Here is a 25,943-nt window from a genome sequence, read left to right as displayed (position 1 = left end):
TATGAAAAATATAATGGGATGTAAATGTGTTAAATGATATACTGATTATTTATAGTACTTATATATAAAAGGAAATTGTAAAATTCTTCAAGCAAGAGCCACTCTCATCGATTAACAATGCATATACCTATAATAAAAGTAGCTTACATAATTAGCGATAGTATTCGCCCAATGGAGCGTGAGAGAAAATTCCCACAGAGCTCATAAACGTCTATTATTTATATTATAAATCAGATAATCTGTCGGATTGTTCGACATTTCGGAGTTCGCACGGACTGCGCGGGCGCAACCTCTATAATGGCTGACTTACGTAACTTCGGGCACTACGATTTTTTCCTACGTCAGAGATGGTAAAAAAAAGTAATGCATAGGCATTAGCTATGCTTCCATGTAGCCGTTCACTTTGAATGGTATCTTATTGCGGATCGAACGAATAGAAAATTATATAAATTGCTTCTCGTAGTACGCGGCTGCGCCCGTTATGGCCACTTCGTGAACAATTACTGGCGCTAACAACGAAATTTATTTGGTACATGCTTTTTGTTATGATTGATGCTTTACTTTTATGCATAGGTAATGCCGCACTTTTCAGTAGTCTACCAAAATATTGCACGATTACTTTTTATCAAAAAAAAAATATTCACGTGTTCTCCTGTGATTCGAGTTTCCCTTAAGAAGGTACTTAGGACTAGAAGACTCAAATAGATAGACATGGGCTTTGCAGTTCTCATCCACGTCCTCTACAGCTTACTTGAAACTTACAAAACTCATACTAAGTATTTAGCTACATACGACTTACCAACAATGTAAACTTATATCAGCCAAACTCTCAATCCCTGAAAGTGAAAACATGGCTACCACTACACACAAGAACCATCAATCATTTGTTTTTAATTCTCACTAATTAGCCAGTTAGCTCAGGTGCCGTGGCTATTTATATCCCGTACTATGACACAGCCTACTCAATAATAGATGAAATAACGTTATTAGCATCAAAAGCTTCCACGAATTGCGTGTTCGTGTTAAATTCTCATTAGAAACTACGTGATTGGAATATATCCATACATTTGTTGACTGGGTTAATGTTGCTGCGTCTTGGGCGTACATCGTGAGAGGATGGGTCCGTATCTTGGGGAATTCTATTATGCCTTTGTCATAGGTACTTAGGGATTTGAAAAGTTTTAGGGGATTAGAAGACATATGATACAACCTTCCCAGATGGTGTATCATCTAAGTATCTATTGGGAAAATTGTATTGTGGAGTTGTGGCAATCAAACCAAAAATATTTTGCAAAGTTCATATAACATCTTTGAATAAATATTTATCGAATGAAATATTTCTCAAGCATAAGATCCGGCACAGCTTTCAATACTTGTCCTTTCCCCAACCTAACATTATTGGATACAGCAACAGATGCGTAAAATTAAATGTTCCAACGCGTTTAAGAATAGGGGTACCGGCGAAGCACCGGCGCGCACGCACATTAATCAGCAGCTCAATGGGCATGTTACAGACAATTAATGTACGATAAGTCATCGCTGGCCCGTTGTAGGCCTACAATAATTTACCCCTTACTATTACTACTAGGCATTCGATTTCGCTGCGTTTTCACATGTGCTTAACCACTGGCTGTTCGAAAGCGTGATTTAATAAGGCCTATATAAACGGGAGCGCCGTTTTGTAAATGTCCGTAACGAGATCTACTTAGCTTAGCCCGTGTTTATGTAGGCAAGGGGTAATTTTATAAATGTCATGTGTTGACGGTGGAGTGAGCGTTTTGCTTGACTGTACTTGTCTTGAGTGTTGAAGCTAGAGAACTCTGTTATAATTTCAAAATAATTACCTTGTTTGTTCCACACATTCATTCTATCGGTTCTTTGATGTTAATTTTAGGCTGCATTCTTTGTGCTCTCTATAACATGACTTTGGTATTAGGATGTGCGCTTTACATTTGCTAAGCGCAAGCGCAAGTTTGTAAGCAAACAACAAAACACCATGTATCACATTATTCCCGCAATCGAATATTGCGAGCAAACGTACCAACGAATCGAAACCGATTATGAATCGAGATGAAATCGCATTAATTACATCGAGTGGAACGTCGATAGTTAATAAAGAGGGCCAGGATTATATTGCAAATAAACGAGTAGTACAAACACTTTGACAGTACAATCCGATTGAAGCGACAGGTGAAATGTATTGAATTAAACTCTCGCATTCATTCGAGTGTATTGAATTGAACGTGTTACTTACATGCTGTTTATTTTTATGATGAGGATATGTGTTAAATGGTTTTATTTTATTTTATTACCAACCAGTTTGACAGGCTTGATTTTCTTTAGAACCGAAACTCGTGGTGTTATTGTTACTACTTACATAATAGTGTGCTGTTAATGAATTTATCCTGTATCTCCTGTGGCTGTCAAATGTATTAGCAAAGGTAAATATGAATAACCTTTTTTACCGACCCGTTTTATTTTAAACAGTAGCACAATTGTTACTGATGTAATGATGAATCAATGTCAAAAATAAATGAGTATTATATTATCTATCATTATCGTGCTTACCTAATAAGTTTTTAAATCCATCCAACCGAGAGACAACACAATTGAAGTACACCCGAAAGTCAATAAACAAGATCAGCCTCAGTTCCGGCTTGTGACGTCACAAGTTTCCGATTCCATCGAGAAATAATCCGATTACGACGAGAAATATATACTTGTAATACTGTACATAAAGACTATTCAGCGGCTTTATTTAGATTCATTCAGTTTGATTAATGAAGAGTGCGGTGAAAGTTCTCTCGCTTCTCCTTTGTTTCATACCATGATTTGGGATTAGATTTATTTGCATTTCACCTCTTTGCTCGATAATGCTGGCTTGCGTAAGCGCTGTACTTGATTTTTTCTTTTTTTATCGATGTTATGAGATTGAATGGCTGACGAAATATAGCTGCAGCAAAGACGGTGTGATAATATAATTTAAATTTGGAATTAACTAAAATGTTTCGTTGACAGTTTATTAAAAAGTGATGTGTAATTTGATGCTTGCTAGCTTTAACAATGTCGTTCGTGTCCGACTCAAGTGGCGAAAATTACAGTCAATTTCTCATCAATCTGGCAACATGACTTGATAGATTTGAATGAGGTCGTCTAGCTAGACAAACTTTTTAAAACAGACAAAGGCGTTTGGTTCGGTCTAGAATTAGGATTAAAGGCTTTTTGTCGCGATGAAACAGATAGTAAAAAAATGTAATTTATACTTACATCGGAAAGTAGTAGCGATTTGCAGTTTTTGGGTCACTGTACCGCGCGTTACCGCCATTTGAAAAGTAGGCCCATATTAATTTATCACAAAAAATATGAGTGTGATTTCTATGACTGTAGCTGGTTCAGTATTAATAGATGGACCGTTTTAATCATGGCATATAATTGTTTTTATGTATTGTTTGTTGCAAAGGAAATTATGATGATGACAATGATGCAATCAATTTTATCCTGTCCATGTATCGGTAGGATAATATATTTCTATATACATATAGTTACCTAATCCATTGTCGACCTACTTATTTCAGGAGGATGAAAAATTACCTGCAATGAAAGTTATACAACTCAATGCCATAATTATATTATGTGGGAGTGCATAGTGGTAAAAACCTTAATGCCTGTAATAATTGGGTGTTCAAGATGTCTACTGTAACATACTGCAGTACCCTAAAACACCACAGTGCCTGTGATGCAGAACTATAGACAATCGACAATAAAGCACGTTCTCCGTGAGCAGTCATTAGTATCAGACGCGATGTCCAATGGCGCCCAATTTCATGATTACCCTTTCAATCCAGCCGTTATCATTAACTGCCATTTTGGGTCATTTCACGAACCGTTAGATTTTGTCGCTTCTGTAGTCTATGCGAATGAAATGGCTGCGACTATTGTTTGTTGACTGTCAAAAAAGTTAGATGACAGTTGTGTTTTTTCTTGACTATGACCCACTTTACAGTTTACTTTTGAGTATTGAAAGATTCTTAAAACGCTCATTAGCTATGTAGTATTTGCAATTCTTTAGATCAGAAAAAAATAAATAAAGGGATGCAGTTGGTTTGGTAAAGCGCGTTATAACCAGACGTCGTAAACGTCACTTTTCCCGCCAATTTTTCTGTCATTGTCAGGCTGTATAATAGCGGACGCTCGCCCTCAATGCGATATTTTTGATGAATCCGCGCAATTAGAGTAAAACGCTGCTAAACAGTAATTTGAACGAATTTCCCGTGTTTAACTCAGCATATAACTTTCTTTTTGTTGTGACGGTCAAGAGGTTAAATAGACTGTAAATGCTGGAGCCAATTTACTTTTTTTCAGAGACAATGGAAATTATTTTCGTATTTTTTATTTTTGTATTGGAATTGTGTAACAATAGGTTTTGTTTTGTTCGAGTATTTCAGGGTTTAGCTGTTACTGAATTAGCTGAATTGTTTTATTCTGAAACTTAATTTAGCTCATTATTAGCGTATTTTACTGGCATGCGGCATACAATAAACAGCTGATTTGTTGTATTAACAGTAGTATTTAACATACCGTTAAATGCAATTAGTTATTTTAAACTGCTATAAGGACATAATGTATGGCAACTGTGATGCTTTTGTTTGATTTATAACGTCATTTTCAGTAAATAGTTTGGGGAAAACCATTTATATTAAAAATAATTCTTAAAACCCTTTTCAGTGTTTTAGGTACTTATGTGTACATATTAATAAATTATAGGCAATCTACTTGACAGACATTACATTGAAATGTCATCGAGCGCGGCGTCTGAAACATTTCAACAAACGCTATCGTTCGAATTGAATGCATGAGTAAAGATTTTCGCGTCACTTTCCTAAACTAATAAGCAGAACTAAACGTCAAGTCATCATGCCATTACAACAGCTTGTTAAACTTACCCGCTAATTGACAAGCCATAATTGGCCGTATCACCTTTGCATCAAGGGCGATAACTGCTTGCCCGTGTTTGTTTTAATTAAACTAATTGTGTTGCCGTCCGTACGAGATAGCTTTGAAAGGCGACAGATATAATGCTAATACTATTATTGAAAGCGAATGAACACCTTGATTCGATGTTCTGATTGTGCTAAAAGATGACAATAATGACTTGCAATACTCCTTGTTCGATACCTATAATAAACCTTCCATGGATTCAAGGAAAATTCTGGGATAAATGTTCGAACTCGATCCTGAAAGTACCTAATAGTTTTCTTTCGGTCATGTCTTAACATAAAATTAACGCTAAATTCAATTAATCGTTTGATTAGATACTAAAATTAATTGCCTTTGACGCATTGAGAGTTTAATTTGACATTTTGATTGACACATTAAACATTTTAATTGATTGGAAATTATTTTAGTTGCGGCGTCTTGTGTGGCTTGCACGTCTTGGACACTAAAACTACAATTTAGTGATTAGAGATAAATTTAGTACTAAATTAAATTAAGAACACGCAATAATGAATTCGCCTCACATTTTTTTAAAACTTCTTTGAATCCAATTAAGTTCTAACATGTACTTCATCATCACAGCGGAAAAACGTGCACTGATAGACTGGCTGGGGGGATTTGTCCATACTCACCGTTCTGGTCAGCGTAATGTGTAATATTTTTAGTAGGTATAACTTTTAACATGAGAAGAGAGCAGAAAATTATATAATTAAGAGCTGAAAGTAATATTGAAATTTCATATTTCTTCAGATTTTATTTGTGACGAATTCATAATAAAAATGAATACCGCAACACTAACACCGCGTACAACCGCGCACACAAGCCTAACGGCTCGAATATGCTCGCATACATCTAGATATAACTCGCGTGTGCCCGGTCCATTCGTTGTGCCTGTATTCCCGACGCGCTATCTCCTCGGTCGCTGCACTGCGTACACTCGAGCACTTAACTGGTCAATCCGTAATACAGCTGATCATTCTGATCATTTTTTATTGATTTACTGACGCACTCGTTCAGAGAATCAGTGAAGATATCAATTTTTTTCTCGCTTGTTTTAATAACGGCAAAAGATTATTGCGAAATATGAATCATTTTCAATTGGCTTGGTATATCTTTGTTTTGTGTTTCTCGCACGTGGCTTCGAAAGTTGGCAATATTCACGTATTAAGAATCTGCTTATCTTGACAGGGAAGAGACGTGAGCGTGCAATGTGCTTGTTTATTCTTTGTTTCCTTATTATAAACACATCTTGTTAGTACGGAGAAAACATTTCGAAGAAGATTTAGGTTTTTGAATCATCTGTGTGACTTTTGAATGTAAAATATAGTGTGGGCTGATTTGGTTTGAACACATAATACTTATACGTGCATCTAATTTACTCCTTTAGAAGTTGCTATCACAGCTGCGCGCTTTCGTGAATATGTAGCGATTAATTAGGACAACTACATTACACATAGTTTCAATAATGTCACATAGGTTTTCTACTTTCTAATTCCTTTGTGTCCCTTAGCAATATTTAAGCGTAGAATATGTTCTTCTCCTGTGCATCCCTGCCTCACTAGTTGACGCCAGCTTTTAATGAACTCTTGAGCGCTTTGTGTTCGTATGTCCCTGGCGAACACTTTCCGCTGTTATTGCGGTCCCTTGTTGGCTCGATTATTGTTGTTAATTTGTATCGCCTCTGTTTATCACATTTCGTATTTAGGACGGCCGTTTCGCCCCACCTGACCGTGTCTCGTTCTTATAGATAACTTTCGACATGGATTTTCTATGTTGTAAGTTTCCTTGTAAACGTAATTGTTTTGTAGTTGTGTGGGTTCTGTTGATATTTCTATGGAGGAGTGGTGGTTGCAGATTTGCGTTTTGTTTTGTGGTTTAGAGAAATGTTTGAAAGCTTGTTATTTAGGCACTTATTAGCTTCGATATGTTCTCTAGGTATCAGAGACCTAAACCATTCAATTTGCGAGAATACACGTCAATACCAAGTGAGGGAAACAGAGCGGAGAATCCTTTGACATGCGAGTCGCCGTCCCGTGATTGCTAATTGGTCTGTTAGTTCCAACAATGTAACTACATATAGGAGCATCATTTGATGAGAAGAGACGTTACGTTTTGATTCAGTTGGCTACCATGGATTGGCCCTTAAAAATCTGTAAGTTACAGAATAGATATAGAACTCATGGAACCTTATTTTATTTGAGCTATGGTATGTATTTATTACATTGGTATGGTGTATCGTAAATAATGTTTGCAGTTGTATTGAGCAGTATATCTACTGAAATTACACTGTGAAATATGATTCGCTAAGCCATAGAGTACCAAGCAGCAGTAAGGAAAGGCGGGTCATTAAATTAATTACCAATATAGTTATATTTGGTGTACTGCCTACTTCGTGTTGCCGTCAATATTTTAAGATAACGCGAGAGTATAGATGTTTTACGCTCCATTAAAAAGCGGCTAATGGCCAAGAAAATAATAACAGCAATAAATTGTTGGGATGATAATTATCTACACAATTACAAGGGCGTATCGCTGAAACGGCGCGTGCGCACCTACTCTTCGGCTTTCTTCGGCGCTAGTCGGAGCCGAATTAGATTTATGGATCACTTTTTGTTATCCGCGGCTTTGCCTTCCAGCTATTTGTATTTTATGAGCGGTACATTTTTTATGGGTTTTGCAAAATATTAGCGATCTACAGATTAGCTTTTATCTGATCTCAATATTAAAGGGTCATGATGAATACATCTATAACGTTTTATTCCTTCAAGAAGATGATCTGATTAAATACCTCAATTGATACTTAGTCAACAACGAACTATAGAGGCGGCATTTAATTTTTGATCACAACATTACACTACATATAACAAGAAACAAGTAGGTAATAAACATACTAACGCAGATGGCATGCCTTTACGCAAGAAATGTGATAACACACGTAAGTACTTGGCATCATCATCATTATCCATCTCGTTACAAAACCTGATGCTAACACATGTTTATAGAATTAGATGGTATCGATTCAAATTGGTGGCATTATTGTGGTTCGAAGTGGCTTGGGTCATTATGTGAGAGAACAAGATCGTTCAGAACAGATGCATACCTGAAATTATGGATTGCAATGAGTACGTTAGCTTTTAAATAGTGGCAATGGCATGGTACAGGGCCTTGATGAGATTAAGGTTAATATTTTATGTGCAAATTTGACAAGACAGGCTCGTCTTTCTTCAATAAAGTACGTTTTTGTCTTTGCTTAAGTGGAAGACTTTAGTTCTTATATCTCCTCGACCTCGAATAGAAACCCTAAAATGCATACGTCACAATCAATCACCAAATTACCAATATTTCTTCTCAATAAAAGAAAGCGGGAATACAAAAGCCTAAAAAAAGGTTTTTTCAGTAATTTACTTCATAATTCATATATTACGTACAGTGCTAAGTAGTATATTGTGTACACCCAAATCGCGATTTCAAGATACCATCGGCAGATAATGCAACTTTCTGCAAGTCTGCACCTAGATAACTGTTCCTTGCAGCAACGCACGCATTATTCATAATTACAACTCGAACTACGTAATTATTATCTAAGCCGAGCTTTTGTTCAGTTAAAGCGCAACGTTTAAGCTTTGTAGGTATTATTATGTAATATTCATGGAGAACAAAATGACTAACGGAGATGTCGACTCGAAATCTCCTAAGTAGCGCGCCAGAATGCTGGTGTTCGAAAGACGAGGACCGCCACTAGTTCTGCCCTTGCCCGCCTTATTAAGAACCCGCCCATTATTTTCAAAATGAAGTCACAAATAAATTAAAGACCAATCTTTGACAGATTGGTTTTGATTTCACAAGAAATCCGAACGCCTCGTTATTTCTAGTAACTGATCACGTTTACCCTAAATTACATTGCCTACAAGAAGGCGCCTGACCTACCTTCCTCATGTCATCTCCGCTATCGTTCCTTCCTCCGTGGTAATATCTGTTAACGCACTGCCGTAAGTTTCAAAGATTAGTCGGCGTTCTATGCTAATTCCGCAGGTGTTGGCATTTACATTCATCGATTGTGTTCGGCAAAATGGTGCTTTCATTGTACAGTTCAATTATTTTGTATATTATGGTCGGCAAAGCTATAATCAACAATTGAGGAAGCTTGCTTTAATTGTCTTTACATAATATGACATAGTTCCATAGCACTTGGTTATCCGGTTTTGTGGCTTGATCATTGATAAAGTCATCTACTGGCATGTGGAATGGTAACTGTACATGGAGACTAGTTGATTGATATAATAATAACCTGACTTACACGTTGTTATAATATTTATGTGATGGATTAATTTGATTAGTCTTGTTGAACCAGCAGTGTCGAGACTTATGTCATTTGTACTATAAGTAATATTGTTGATTTGGTATGGAAGAATAAGAGCAGGAAAAATCCACCAGAAAAAAAAAATTAATTCGTAAACACAAGGAAAGCAATTGAAAAACATTGTCTAATTGCGTATAATAAATGAAACTGAATCCGCAATAAATTGCACCCAAAAAAAACCATCCGTTTCACTTGAAACTTTTTACAGGCTTTTTAAACATGACGATATTTACCGGAGGCAGCCACCGTGAGTGCTGCGGGTCGTTACCATCGGTTTTTTATTTATTTCTTCTACTTACCAATCGTTAGCGATTACGCGGTTACCGAGGAAAATACTTGCAAGGAAAGATGTGAATTTCACTAAGAGTAGAGGGGCAAATTGAATATGAACTTTCGTTGGCGAAATGTGCAGATAATACGGGGTTCTGATGGAAAGTTATTGTGAGATATAATATCAATGTTGATGAGATCTACGGTCAGTCTGATGGGGTTCGTACAACTGTATTTGATTGATGTTTCAATGGGATTATTGTGTTTTTGTTTAGTGTTGTTGGGGCATGATGTTGTGAAGTTTGACGGCTGCACTATTTAGTTAGTGAAAGATTTATGATAGGTCAGAATATACGGCATTATAGTTCGGCCATTCAGAGAATGCGTTCCTGACACGTCGCGATTGAACTGACGACGTAACTTTGCAATGGCGTTGCAGTTACGATAAAAATATTTTTGCTGGTTGTTTACCGTTTTAACAATTGAGGAGCATTAAAACAACATTATTATATCAATAATCAATGAATGTTATTACGTCGTCAGTTCAATCGCGACGTGTCAGGAACGCATTCTCTGAATGGCCGAACTATAGTAGATAGTTAGAAGTATACTCTTTCGGTTTATTTTCAGCGAAATTTTTTAAATGTTATATGGATTCTTAATGATCAAGTTATCAAAGAGCTTTCTGGTTTTATTCGTGTTGCATCCTCTTGATTTACATAGATTTTCATGTTGTCAGGGTTAAATTCTCAAGTATTTAGATACTTTCGTAGTTAGGAACAGTAGGATTATTTCAAATTAATGTATTTCCAGAATATACATATTATGGTGTATTTAACATGTTCACATGTTTCACTTTCTATATAATTGATGAGTGTCGTTTTGTATAGCTTTTTGTTATAATGCGGTATCGTTTACAATACGGATTCGTTATGATTCGTATGATAATGGCCCTTCATGGTATTGATTCCACTTAATTTCAACAATTTACTTGTTTTTTCTTTTGTTTTGTTACCGAATAAGTAGTTTGTTCCTGCTATTTAATTTCGATATGGTTATCTTTAGATGTTCTAAATATTTTGGAGTTAGAACGAAATATAAACTAACTATGTTATATTTTGGTGTCATGTCAGCTGTTCGACATAAATGAAAAATGGCTTATAAACGAAGCAGCAGATATAATAAAACTCAGCTTTCAGAGACTTCCGTGTCCCAAATACCATAGCTTTTCTATGACGATGTAAATTATAGTGTCACATTTCAGATTGCTCTCTTAAATGACTGTAAAAACCCTTTTACGAGCAAATCAATTAAACATTTATTGACCGTATAAATGCCACGTTAAAGTTTAATAGGTTAACCCTAGTGTCATGATGGTATCGACGTATAGTGTCATATACATTTATAGTTATCGGCACGGATATTGAGCTCTCGGCGGAAGAGTGGGGATCGCTTTGCGCACTGTAAACATCTATAGGTACTAATATTATAAAGCTGAAGAGTTTGTTTGTTTGTTTGTTTGAACGCGCTAATCTCAGGAACTACTGGTCCGATTTGAAAATTTCTTTCAGTGTTAGATAAGTAGCCCATTTATCGAGGAAGGCTATAGGTTACTTTTTATCCCGGTACGGGAAGTAGTTCCCACGGGATGCGGGTGAAACCGCTGGCAGAAGCTAGTAAGTCAATAAACCAATAAATCGCTACTGCGCAGGTGAAGGTTAGGGCTCAATATCCGTGACGATAACTATACCCATGTGTTATTATACCCGTTGCTTGACGTGCAGTGTTTTCCTTGTCTTCTTGCTGTTTCTCGCGGTTTCACCCTCGTCCTGGGGAACTTCTTCCGGTACCAGAGCAAATTTATGTCACTCGGGAGTAGGGTAGCTTCCCAAGTCATATTTTACAAATCGGATCAGTGGTTAAGGGACCTGTAGTGTACCAAACAAGCAAACAAAAAACAATTATGTAATTGATAAAGGCGTAATTCATAACCAAACAATTTGTAGATTACATAAAGAATGACCAGTCGTAATTTATTTATTAATAGGCTCACCAAATCAAAAATAACATCGCTACAATAAAATATTTGAATAAATTTTCACCTTTCACCCGGTCACAGTGGGAATCAATCCAATAGCTATTCGTAATGATTGTATTTTTGATTAGTCGCCACCAATGGATTGGTTTTGATTGAATTTCAATACTTCACTGTTAATAGAAATAAAATACTGAAGAAAGTGTGTCGGGTTATTTATTTTAGAAACAAATAGTTAATGCGCTTCGTTTGTAATAAAATTCGATTCGAATTCGTCTTCGTTTAAGACTACATTCGAGAATAGTTGTGACCATAGACTTGAATTTCACTGACAGAATAGAGTTTTAATTTGGGGTACATTGTTTATGGTTTTACATTGAACTTTGCGTGAAAGTAAGGTTCGTTGCTGGAAGTATAAAGGATAAAGAAATCCAAAGGATCTGAAAATCTAAAAACGCAAAGAAACTATAGCATGAGAACCTCCTTTACTTACCACTTGAACGAACTCTTTGTAAAGTCTTAACTTTGTTATAAGAAAGTCCGTTGTTATTGTAATAATCAAAGAATAGTCTATGCCTTGTTTGAACAGAAAGAGCGCCGTCAATGAGACGCAACTTGAATGGGGCTTCGTACTTTTTAATAGCTTGAACTATTAAACTGTCTTCGTCATCTACTGGAGACGACGACAGGTCTACTTAGGTTCTCACCTTCAAACTGCTACAGTGTTTTATGTAGGGAGACCATGTTATTTGGTGGGACAAGTCTTTTTTAATTGTGACTGTTAAGTACATTAGGGGTGATTCGTACCTTTTAATTATATCGATAACCAAACCATAACTAGCCTGAAATTGCCATTTTGCCCATTGGTCGAATCAGCGACTTCACAACTGAAAATTGTTCGGTTATAGGTATCGTTATTAAGTGTCATGCAATTAATTTAAAAATCATGGTAGGAATTGATTGATAAAGCCTGACAAACACACCAATGGAATCTTAATTTTATTATTTAAAAGGCGCTGACGGTAGTCTGACAGAGAGTATGGTCATCCTAGCCCGTTCAGTTTATTTTACAAAGAGGCGGCACTGTACCTATTGTTGATTGAATCAGAGTGAGAGTCCTATTCAAATATCGCCATTGTTTCTCTCGTGTTTAAAAATGGAACGTCCTTTCATCGTTGACTTGACGTTGTCATGGGAACGAAACGTCAGCTGTCAACCTGACAGCATAAATTTCGTCATAAAATAATAAAAAAAGTTACTTTCTCATGATATGGCTGTGTTAATGAAAATGTTTGTAGTATCTTCAATCAAAGGCAGTGGTAAAAGTATGAGCGGAGTCTTCCAAAAAAATGTGAACGTTTTGTTGTTGAAAACGCATTTGTCTCTGTGATGAATGTAATGAATTGTATTTGTCTCGAATGGCTAAACATTAACACAAATTAGGGTTAACGTTAATGAAGCAACATTTTTTTTCATTGTTTCTGTGTATATTGTTGGCCAAATAGTAATTTGTTTGTTAGCTAACGTTTTGAAAAGAGATAATTAATATACGTAGTTATTAGAACGTCTATATTTTTATTTTATTTAAGTTTCTTTGAACTTTGACATGGGCTAAATTACACCAGCCAAGCGAAGTAATGTGTGAGATTTATAATGATGATTTTGTATAAAAAATGAGTGCGAAAGTCTGGGCTGTTTCAATTGTGAAGTGGTATTTCTGAATATGATATTTAGGTAAAGGTATATGTCTTAACATGGAAGTCGTGTTCATATGAGAACATTTCTTAAATGGATTTTTTAAAAACGTCGTCATGGTTTTTTAGTAAGTTAACATTATATTGCGGATGCAAAAATCATCATTCCTAAACCACAATACTAAGTACATTAGCACCATAGCTTAAACATTGAGTCTTCGTTTGAATCACCCAGTTGGCATTTAGAAGAACGAGCACAAGTATATCATGCCGTCTTCTCTATTAACTTGCAATTTTCTACTTTATTAGTCCATATCCGCCCACAGAGTGTAATATACTTTTCATATTTGGAACACAGCTAGTCATAAACCACGGTGCGGACTTGACCGCGTGGTTTCCTTATAAGTTAGAGGTATGAATCTTCTGTAGTTAAGTGTAACTTAGATAGCTCTTAATTGCAATTTTATGATTTTGCTACTTTATCAAAGTTTCTATTGTCGATAAATTGAGAAGTCTTTATTAAGGAACTCGTTCTCAACAATACTTAAATCTTACCTAGAAGCAGAAGATTGGTTTAGGGATTGTTTCTGTATTGTTAAATATAAAAACTTATAAACTAGACTGCAACCACTTCCATTACAGATCTCCCCACTAACTGATTTATGCCCAACTTTCAAGAAACTTATTTGACCCTACCCTTATTAAATCCCAAGGTATATTAATTCAAAAGCCATTTAAATCCGAATGATATAGCAAATATCGGTATCTCCAGCTACACTCTAATGGACACCTGTCATCGGCAGTTTGTCGGCTCTCGTCGGCGGGTCGTGCGCACGCGTCGCCGATAAGAGCGCGCATGCGCGGCGCCCGGTGCGTGCCCGCGTGGGAAACGCATTATGCCTTCTAATGGCACTTTGTACGCGTTAAGATTGAATCATTTTGACCAACTTATTGGTGGGGAAAAGTGTTACGTTGCGTGCATTAGGGAAAATTATTTAGTTGCCAAAGAAGGCAGAGCTTTTGCCTTGGCCTAAGTTATAGCGAGGATACATTTAATGAAAAGCACTATACGTTTTTGGTTAACTGATTTACTATTCAGGAGATAAGACCCAATTTTCTTACTATTTCTGCCGCAGTCTTAAATGAGTAGCCGTAAACGAGCCACAGACATTACTAGGAAAAACAACAATCTAAAATAAAGCCGTAACCAACATGTTACGAACTCAAAATAAATCGAATGTAACGATTACCTTACTGGGAGCGGAACTTTATTTAACTTGCGCAGGCGCGTGCTACGGGCCTCACACCTCTGTTTACCGATGGCTAAAGGTTTTTTCCTAAATATAGACATGTTGGATGCTCCCAACATTCACATTATCTACACAAACCCAGGAAGTTTTGTGTAAACAGTAGGTTCTGTGAAAGCTGCGCGAGCGCACGATGAAAGGGTGTTTCTTGTGTTTGTAAACGATGCTGCAACTGAAGCGGTCGGTGGGAGACTTCCGAATTTTGAAACGAAACATTTTCTCTCTAATATGCTGTCTTTGAGGTTAGCCAGATGTTTGGGTAGTGTCCTGATTTTTTTCCGTGCTTTTTGAAGTGTTTCGTAATGCGTAGTAGTGGGAATGTATGCATGTAGGTATGGAAGGTAGCCAAGCTTATATACTTAACTTTGCCTTATGTAAAGTCAAGTTTTCACACAACGACTTATTTGTCTCCTCTCGAATAAATTCAGATTTTATCGATTGATGAGCTCAGAGACTTCGTAGATCGAATTTAAGACCTTTTTACAACAGTGGGTATTTCTTGGTTGTAATCGAAATTCAGTAACACGTTCCTATTAAATATCTTTCAAATTAAATCAAGACCGTCAGCAGAGTATATAGTACTGGAACGAAAACTTAGACCTATCTTGATATAGATATATTTTGATGTAGAGAATACTCGAAGGGGATCTGTTTGTCTACTGTCTCGCCCGATAGCAAGCAACGACGTAATCTAAGATACGGCACGCTTGGCTAGAACTTTTTTTAAGTACTTTTAAAGTTGACTCAATTTTTTTTTCCGAAATAGCCAAGACTTTTGGGCTTGTAATGATTACTTAGTTAGAGAATAATGCATGATGTATTTTCATAGTCTATTTGTTAGACTTTATTTTTGGAAGTTGATAGAATGTACCTACTATGTTAGGAGATAGTATTGACATCATCATCATCATCAGCCTATCGCAGTCTACTGCTGGACATAGGCCTCTCCAAGTGCACGCCACTGAGATCGATTTTCGGCTTCTCGCATCCAGCAAATTGACAAATTAATGCAATAAATCAAGATATTGTTCTGATGTATCGATTACACGCGAATTCGTACATTCATTGATTACATTTACTTAAAAGTTACTTTTTAACAAATAATTAATTACGTCAATTATAAGTAATCCATAAAGTAAATATGAAGTCAATGACGTCGATGATGAACCATGTACCTAGTAGAGACACTTTCATTTGTTTTCTCAATGGACATAGCGTTGTTTGTTGTGAATGGAGGCAGACGTCATGTGGCGCATGTAATGAAGGGTAAACCCGCAGTATAACACGTGTTTACGACACCGGAACAATATAATAATAAGCATTTAATAGAGTGTTATATAACTGTCCGGTACTGGGCAGCTTTAGTAAGAGCAACTGTAAGATTCCTGGAAAATTGTTCAACTAAACAAGGTGTATTCATAAAACCTTTTACCATTGTGGTACCATCGTGGTTCTATTACAAACTGTATTGGACATTCAGTCAGATTTACAAATTACAAAGAAACTGTACCTACTTAAAAACATACACAACCGAACGCAGTTGAATAAAAGTCAATCAAACATTTATACTGTGCATAATAACTACGTTTACGTATTTTACGATCAAAGTTTTGCCATACGATCAGTTGTTTGTAATTCTATGCACGCGTAGATATTAACTACGCCTTGTAGCGTAGCGCGTAGCAACTGACATTTAGCTGCTTAAAGTCCGTATTTCATAAATATAACACTGCTATTATAATTATTATTTGACTTAGTCACTAGACTTTCTCTTGTTTGTGTACTTAATAACGGTTTACAATGTCTCTGACTCATCATAGACTAGCTTTGATATCGAATCTAGGCAAGCAGGACTTAATGTTAAATCAAAATGCTTTGTGTTCGCAATAAATTTTATTTTTGATGTTTCACTTTATGTAAATTTATTGCCTTCAGAGATGGTCTTTGAGTAATAAATTAGTGTTTTAATCAGTATTTAAATACGTGTTCTAAAAGTTAATGGCTAATTTATGCACTTGAAGTGAAACATTGTAACTTAATTAAGAGGTCTTGATATTCTACTGAAGTGCGGCTGAAGGTTTCATGATACGAGGTTTGCATAGATTCTGCAGTTTTTGAAGGAGGCACATTTGTAAATTAATTTGCTAAAACCAAAAGATAAAAAGGACCATTACTTTTCATCACGCCATAAAATTGTAACTAAGGTTTTACAGAACTATTCGTTTTTTAGTCCAGATATGACGTCAACTGGTACTCTGTAATTGTAAACATCGCAAAGGTTACCGTTAAATTATGGCTAGATTTTTACGCCTAGATTTCTGAAAACTAAATGGGGTTGTTTGTGCGTAGGCGTAACTTATCTTGAGGATATATCGCCTTTCGTTTAACGTACCTACCTGACTGAATAACTGATTATTTTTGCAGAATAGGCTCGCAATATTAATACAGCACAATAAACTACGCTTACTAATTTCAATTTATTTGCATGTTTGTCGTGTTCCAAATCTCAGATTTCGCTATTGTAAGTAGATGTATTTTTTGTGAAGTTTCGTCCGCAATAATAGGCAGGCCCGCCGCTAGCTGTTTGTTCGCCCGCGTGCAAAACCGATTATGCCGCCCTACGACTACATATTATACTGGGTTTTGTCAAAAAATATATAAGGGGTGGGGTCCAGGGGGACCGGACCCCCCCGCCCATTCATATCCATTTTACACTTCCTTTTGGATACATAAATATTGCAATAGGTACATAACATATTACACATAACTTTTTATTTACTTGAAATGCTCTAAGTCTTAGAGTAACCTAAGAAGTCCTGGGTTAGCCCATAAGCAGACTAAGCAATTGCTTAGGGCATCAATACAGTGCAATCATTACCCAAGTGGCCCCTATGTATTGAAAGATTGTGATTAATGGGTAGGTACCAACATAATGTATATCAAAGTGCTTAGAACAGATTATGGGTAACTTAAACTAACGAAATTAAATATCTATAGCAATGTTTAATTTCAGTAAAATATGTTATTAATGGTTTTTGGTGGGTTTCCCGTTGAAAAAGTCGACGCATGAGACACATTTCATATGTAAGGAAGCGCGAGCGAAGCGAGCGCGAAATTTTTTTAGTCTAGGGACACAAAACAAATAAAAACCACTGTAAATTAACAAAGCAAAGTCAAAAAGTAAGATATGCACAGAAATGAAGTGCTAATGTACATGAAGCCGCGAGCGAAGCGAGCGCGATTTTTTTCTTAGAGTTTTCATGAAGTAAACATATCATAAAAAGCCAAAGTGAACAAAAAGCTATAACGGACGTGCGCGAAAAATGATTTTTCGGAATAGAATGCCTCAACAATTAAACAAAGATAAATTGCGATCAGTGCCGGTTTTAACTCTACCAGCGCCCTGGGCGAGATTTCTACGGCGCCCTTCAACTGCAATTCAAACCCATACGAAAAACAGAGGTGTGTGTAGTTACCGATTGCGCGAGCGAAGCGAGCGCGAATAAATTTTTTTTATAGTTAACAAGTCGAAGCAAAAATTACGTAAAATGTAGCCCCAATCGTACATAAGTTATTGCTGGTTGGTGAATGCAAAAACACCGGAACATGTCTTCTGATTGCGCGAGCGGAGCGAGCGCGAAAATTTTTGAGTTTTGGGACATAAAAGTAGTGTTTGTTCGAGAATTTCTCAAATTTAACGCGGAATTAAACACAAATTCGCTTCGGCGCCCCTGAGCCCGCGGCGCCCGGGTTATTCGCATACGCTGCACCATAAGTTAAGATGGCCCTGATGCTATCCATTCATTTGGATACAGTTCTTGTAAGTTGCAATCTTTGATGAAATTTAAAACAAAAATAGGAGTAACATTCTGATCAAGGATTGGTGGGGGCGCCTGCGGTGCCCCTTATATCCGGCGCCCTGGGCCGTCGCCCAACCGCGCCCTACCGCTACTAACTGCAATATCTGACATGGAGGCGCGAGCGCAGCGAGCGCGATTTTTTTTGGGGATGCAAAGGGTGAACCCGTCAAAATTGATAGGGGACGACCAAAGCGAGGGCGGCTATTGCTGTGTTCGGAAATATTGAAATCAAATAATTGGTAAAAAGATATTGTATTTTTTTAATATTACGTGATAAGTCACTCGATTTGCCGCCCCCTAGGACGTGCCGCCCGCGTGCGGTGCACGCCTTGCACGCCCGCTTACGGCGGGCCTGATAATAGGCCTTCAAGTCAGGTATCGGATTACTGTCCGTCATCATATCTCTTGTCAACAATGACACCGATGTCTTTTGCGCAACTTTCTAACTCGGAACTGTTTGGTATCTTTCATCGTGTACCTTTATCGCGGCACCGAACTTGTTCCCGGCATCTGTCGTCTGTTGTCACTGATCATCTGGTCGCGCGACCATATGTCAAAGGGAACTGAAAAAAAAAAACAAAAACAAGGTGCGGAAGTGGCGGGTCGCGCATGCGCGGTTGCGCGGTTCGTTTTCCCGGCGCGGGCGGAGGGTGGCAGCATCGACTTAAGCGAGGGTACCGGGCCGCGCGCGCCAGTCAGCTGACAAACCTCGTCGCGCACGCTCGTCTCACTCCCCGCTCGAACCGCGTCGGTTTCAGTGACCGCACTCTCGTGTGATAAAACCCTCTCGTGTTTTAAACAACAATGGCAACCTACGCTCAGTTCAAGCATGTCGAGCTCTACAAAATCGGGCACGGAAAGAACAGGTAAGAATTTTCTTTCAGTTATCGCAAGGATGCTGCAGCTGAATTTTCAGTTCCATCTTTGTTCTAAAAGGTCAAGGGTGGAAATTAAGGATTGCATTGTTTCAGTTAGTTCCTAATAATTTTATTTTTGTGTTACGATTAATATTAGTAGTGTCTGAAAGTCAGTAAATTGCTCTGCCAAATTTTTGTGACTTTTTTCCTTCCTTAACCATCCTATATATTTTTACATAATAAATTCACAACAGAATATTTAGTAGGAAACACTAGAAAAACAGGAGAAAATATTCAAAATGCCGTAATGAGTGCTTAACAAAAATTAACATCACAATCAACCCTCGCCCTGTGCTTATAGTTTATTAACATTTCGCTATCATTACCATGAACATTGACAAATGGATGTAACCACTATCCCCAACATTAATTAATTCAGTCGTTGCTTTAAAAAACTAAATTATAATAATCTTTGTCCGACATCGGAAAATGTGATTTTCACGCAGTGCGTTGAACCCAGCCCAGTGGTGTAATGCGGAGGTCGGAACTCCGATCACATGAAACTTTTCCATATTTCTTTTGAAAGTCGAGGCTTTTGATCCATATCTTACGAACTTTGTTCAGCGTTCAGTATATTTTTCAGCTTTACTTTGTGATAGAAAATACCGCTAGGCGTTTCTATGTCACGTTGTGAATGTCAGATGATTTGACGCTTTACGGATGAAGGCTCAAAGCTACATGAATATTCATATAGTCCACAAAACTCGATAACTATAATATTGATCGTGAGAATTTTGCATAATGAATAACTTATACCAAAGCCTGAAACTAGCGGATTTAGGATTTCTCACAGCTTCCAATTAAAAACAATGCTCTGAAAAGGAAAAAAAATATTTTAATAAAGTGAAATGAAAATAATCATAATACTTTTGTGTTATAAAAATCTCCATTGTATCTGACGCTCCCTGAACATAATGATGTTTTTACTTCAGCGACATTAGTTAAATATTACCTTTCGAAATGTCTTGAAAATTTCGTTTACCATTACAAAATTCTGACATTTGGCCAGTTTATGTCAGAATCATAACAGTTGCGGTGATATAAAACCGTGTAGATTAGATCATGCGAAGTGGCCATAGGTGGTGAAACACGCAACGTTTACAATGCGTGCCTAATCTTTTCACCTAGATTTTTTGTAATGGCACCCGACTGGTTAGCCAGAAATCTGTAGGTTGGGAAGGTCATGAGGGAATTTAATTTGCAAAGGGTTGGACTATGACGAATGTTTTTTTAATTGTATAAAAAAGCGTTTTATTTACCTAAATGTAGGGTTGAAGATAGGTTAAAATTGTCTTATCTCTTTAAACTTGAGATATGATGAAAACAAGGAAAATATGGGTGATTTTCATTAAGCGTGACTTTAACTGAAAGCAAAAAACTGAAATGAAAGTTGAAAAGTTTCATTCATAATATTTAATTAAAGTTTCTGTGAGAAAAAAAGAAATGAATATTATTTAAAGTGTAATAAACGCAAGCAAAAAGTAACACAGAAAAAATAAACCACTAAACAAGTGAAATTAAAAGTTTTTAAAAGTAGCCACGACTATATTCTCTCTTTTATTAGTTAAATGAATAATGACTGCATTTTGGTCATATTTTATTTTTGGCCGTTTTTCGTTTCAAGCCGCATAATCTTATAATTGATACAATTAAAAATAAAATACAGCAACTCGAAGAGGTTTAAAGAAAAATGCTTTCTAAAGAGGTGTTAATTAATTCATTTGCATGCATTTACAGTATTTATATGGCAGTTAATTGTTTTGCTAATTAATTTACGACTTGTAGCTTGTAAAGTCGTTCTTTATTTCAAAGTCGTTTTATTGCGACATTATTATGTTAGGCCTGAAAGCCTAGACCTATTCACAGTAATTTATGAGTTTGTACTTCAGTCAGCTTTACACAAGTTTAAATTAACCACAGTTCAAAAGAAACTATACAAATAATGTATTTTAGGGTGTAAAAAATCCTGAATCATTTAAACCATTCCGATGAATAAAAGTATGTGAAAAAACAGCTAGTGACTCAATCTCAAAAGTAAAATAAAATTTCTACTACACTATTAAATTGAGCCAGTATTCTATGCGAGCTACTCGCCCGAATGCAAACGCGGCTTAGAGAGCAGACCCTCATCTCTCGTTCAGCTGTTGCAGCAGTTATCAGCGAGCCCGTTAGTGCTTATTGATTATTTTATCGGCTCGTTCTTAATTTAAACGTGCCTCTCGTATTCTGGATCTCAGCCCTTGAACATGATTTATGAGAGAGATTTAATGGACAAGCATGAAAGTCGTACTTTCTTTGTTGTTTGGCACGCAATGTTTTAGCACAGGGAAGAACATTTTTAAGTAACTCGTAGTCAAAAAGTGTCCTAAAGATGGTGTAAAGTATGTTGTCGTTTAAATGAAAGATAAAAGGTCCGACTTAAACTCCCGTAATTGAGTTTTCTTATAAAGCTAACTTAAAGTGAACTTTGCAGAAAATGCCAAACTTTATTCTGCTTTTAAACTTCTACAAAGATTTCTCATGTCAATTTGTTCTTCCGTAATTTTTTAACGGCCGATTCCTTATCAGGTGAAAGTCTGCATCGATAAATTTCCATTACATAAAAGCCAGCTGTAACGCCAAAATTTAGCCTGACTGGCTTCCAAACGCCGTGTAATGTAGGCGAAGGCTACGGGGTGGCCGGCGCGTCGCGTGCCGGCGGTCACCATTAACATATCCATAGGAAGTGTGTGATTACTCGTGACGGACAGACAAACGCACAACACGACCGTAGAACTACGCAGAAGGTTTAGGGTTTTAATTCTGAGTTGATTAAGTTGAGGTGGAAATGAAAGATGATATGATGGAAGAAACTAAAGAAATGTAGATACTGTCACTAAATAGGTTGAATAGCAAACTGAATAAGGGAAATTATATACCTACAGCCTACATATTTCAGCAAACAGTAGTGCTGTCTTCTGGTTGTTGACTGTAAAAGATTTACGACTTAGCAGTACATTTACTGTCTGGTAATGCCTGATAATGCCAGAGGATATGACTAAAGTAAATATGTAATAATCCCGATTTACTGCTGTACGCTTCGAGACAAGCGTTTTCCGATGTTTTTATGGCTGTACTTACTTTTTCCGTTAGCGTCATATCGTGAGCGAATCATTTGACCTTCTGTGATTCATGAGGTTTCAGGCCATTTACCAGAATTTGCTATATATAAGTCCAAGGGCTGTTCCGACCTTGGTTTACCCTATATATATTATTATTAGGATTAAACTCATTTGAATTTACGGTTAATGACGGTGGAGTTATGGGCTGTTTTGCAAAGATTTTAATTGCGTGCGTTATTCTACTTTTTTAGGCTTGTCTATCTATTTACATTAATTAGGTATGCCTTTGAATGTTCTTTAGTCAAGAATAGTACTTAATCGACTACTCTTTTGAGTGCTTTTACACAATATTTTGACATAACTTAATTACGTTTTATAAAATCTATTTTTAGCCTAACATTCCCACTCTAAAAATATTTTTGTAACCACTAAATTCCCAGATTGATTGAACAGGGAAGGATAAAGTCACAAATTAATTGCTCGCATAGATATTTCACATAGCTCGGTATTAATATTTTGTCTATACTTATCCATTATCCTCCAAGAGTTGTTCGTAAAAACTGTCGTTGTACCAGGCGCTCATATATCGCAGGAGTGTTCATGGTGGCACAATGTCGGTGAACCGAGCTAATGGGGAGGCGACACTTATTTATTGAGCTGACTATCGCTCTGGTCGTTTATCAAACCGCTCAGCTATGCACATGTGTATATAGTTAACGTTTCTCTGTTTACAAATGAGCTATTTTAAGACTAGGGGTAAATGTAAGAAAGTATTACGGGAATTTTATTTATGTACGGAATAAATCAGTATTATTTTCTGCGGTTGCCGATAAACACCAGGGTGACTTCCAAGTGATTATGGCTGGATATCCCCGGGCTCGACCGTTGTAGGAGGAATACGGAGGCATTTGTTTATACTAGACATTTAAATCCATTTCATCCTCAAGTACTATAGCAGCGATGCACAACAATTACCAAGGTCTATTTATTATATTATGGCGTTCCAGTAATTACGGTGCATTTTCTAGCAAAACCGTATTTTAACTCCTACGTAGTCATTTAAACATTATCCTATAAACATAGATGCGTTTTGCCGATAACTGCGCTAGTTTTTTTTTTATATTGATCTCAAACGATGTGTACATTTAAACAGCGATATAATCACAGCAAAAACTCGATTGAGATGTGCGACCGCATTAAAACGATAATCGATGTATCGATAAAAAGTTGCAACATCGATTCTCCGAGTGTAGATGGAGAGCGGTCGACACATGTCACGTAGCCACGATCCGTGTTGGTAAACTAATGATATTTTAATAAGGGCATGTCTTACTTGCTTAGATGTTACAATGTTTGTAATTTGTATACGGGATTTGTAAACGGTTTCTTGTATGCGAAGGTTTTACTCATCACACTATTTAGTCCTCATAAAGGGAAGCTGGATATTTAACAGAGACTTAGTAAAAACTATCTTGTACCTCTTCTATATATTTCCTTATTCTAATAGTTACACAATTTCGGTAACCAGTGCGGTTGCGTGTATCAGTGAAATTATTCGATAGCTCGTGTACTCGCTCCGGAATCGTACAAAATCATGACACGATATTATATAATACGTTTTGCAGAATAATGAAAATGTCACAAATGATAGACGACCTTGCGAACAAATGGCGAACTTTGATAACGTCTCACAAATCAGAGGAAATAGAAAAGGCAGTTATTTGTAAAGTAGAGATTAACTTTGTAATATGCGATAGTCATTTGTTGTCAAGGTCCTTTTCTTCAGTTATTTTTATTTAAGTTCAATCATCTTCATATCGGCCAAAAATTTGCTACTACTTGGCAAGCAAGAAAAGGGCTTTACGACAGTTACTGTTCTTGTAACCTTTAAGCTTTTTCACACGCAATGCTAGTCGTTTAAGCTTTATAATCAACATTGAGAGATGTATTATGTATCATGAAGCTATCCTACTCAACAGAATGTCAGTTTTACTTTATGACATCTCCATCAACTCATAAAACTAAAAAACTAAATAGCCGACTTCTTAGAATTCAGTTCCTACACGTTTCCACATTTCACATTATACTTCTCTATGTTTCCTTGTAAAAGGTTCCCATTCCATTAAGTAGGATATATATTCTAAGTACTCGCTTTCTGAGCCTTTAAGACGGTATTATGTAAACACTACTTTTATTTTATTGCCCCGTTCTAGTTTGTACTACCTCTATTTTCTCTCGTGGCTTTAGGTAAAATGCGGTAGCACTTTGACATTTTAATCTTATTTAAGTATTTATTAATTTAAATTTACATTAAACAACAGATTTTATATCGAGGAAGTGTCGCGTAATTTCACATACGACATTGTAGTTTTACGATGTCAACAATTTGTTGTTCTTACGGTACATAATTTCGACACTTTAGGACCGTGTGACCAGGGAAAGGTCGTAAATGACATTAAACCGTTCACGGACGTTAGGAATAGAAACCTGTCATCAATCACGTGGCCACAAAGAGTTTTAACTTTTCTTCCTAAAGTACTTATAGGTAAACTTGCTTAAGTTCTTCTACCATTAAGTTTAAGGAAATTAGTTACGCCGTGTCCTAACATCGTTAGAGTATTCATATAGAGGCATTCTTGCAATCTAATATTGAAGCGAATACTTAATATAATGTGATTATTTACACAGGTAAATGTGTACTGTGTAAGTAAAAGTTATTTCATTGCCAATAAAATAATGCCTTTTATTGGATAAACAAGTATGTTTATTTACTTTAAGGTGCTAAAAGATTATAGTATTTTTTATATCTTTATTTTATTGACTTGTTGTAAAAGACACCCTCGGTACAAGTACATTTTATGCACACATGCGTAAATAAATATAAACTTTTTATTGCGTGTAAGCGAACTTTATATGTAATTAAAAATAAAAAAAAGTGTTCACTAGTGGATCCAGCTTTACTCAAAATAGTTCTAAACGTTTTTTTCTTGAAATGCAAGGAACGTTAGCTCTGCATTTGCATTAACTGTCGTTAACATAGCAGCTGAGCATTTGCGCGGGCCATTTGAAGCTACAATTGATATTAACGACTTTCATTACCAACTCGTAAAGCCTACATTTAGTAGCCATACTCTTAAAGCTCTTCCTCAATTTGTCTCTTTAATATGTTCTCAGTAAGGATCAGTACATAGATAAAATGTTCCAATAATTTTAACAGAGAGAATTCTTCTGCAACAGAGAGAGTTCTTCCAAACGCTCTCACAGTAGTTCGCTTATAAAGTAATTAGTTTTGATTTAAACGCTTTTAATTTATAGTAATTATTTTATATTTAATTAGTGTGTAATTACTTATTCATAATGTAATAAACTGCTGGTGACTAAAAATGAATGTGCATTAGAATTTT

General features: G+C 36.4%; 1 protein-coding gene across 2 annotated transcripts in view; it reads left to right on the top strand.

Moving 5' to 3' along the window:
- Positions 1-25,943, top strand: part of LOC124640863 (microtubule-associated protein Jupiter) — a 121,830-nt gene that overhangs the window by 38,828 nt on the left and 57,059 nt on the right. The window contains exon 1 of one of the 2 annotated variants that reach the window (XM_047178800.1): positions 19,220-19,387. The exons of the other annotated variant lie outside the window; for it this stretch is intronic. Within the exon in view, the coding sequence (XP_047034756.1) occupies positions 19,326-19,387 (62 nt within the window). The 5' untranslated portion in view covers positions 19,220-19,325. Of the gene's footprint in view, positions 1-19,219; positions 19,388-25,943 lie in introns of those variants that run through there. 2 annotated transcript variants of the gene reach the window in all.

Source organism: Helicoverpa zea, chromosome 21 (genome assembly GCF_022581195.2).
Source record: "Helicoverpa zea isolate HzStark_Cry1AcR chromosome 21, ilHelZeax1.1, whole genome shotgun sequence".
NCBI lineage: Eukaryota > Metazoa > Arthropoda > Insecta > Lepidoptera > Noctuidae > Helicoverpa > Helicoverpa zea.
This window is presented reverse-complemented; position numbering and strand designations above follow the sequence as displayed.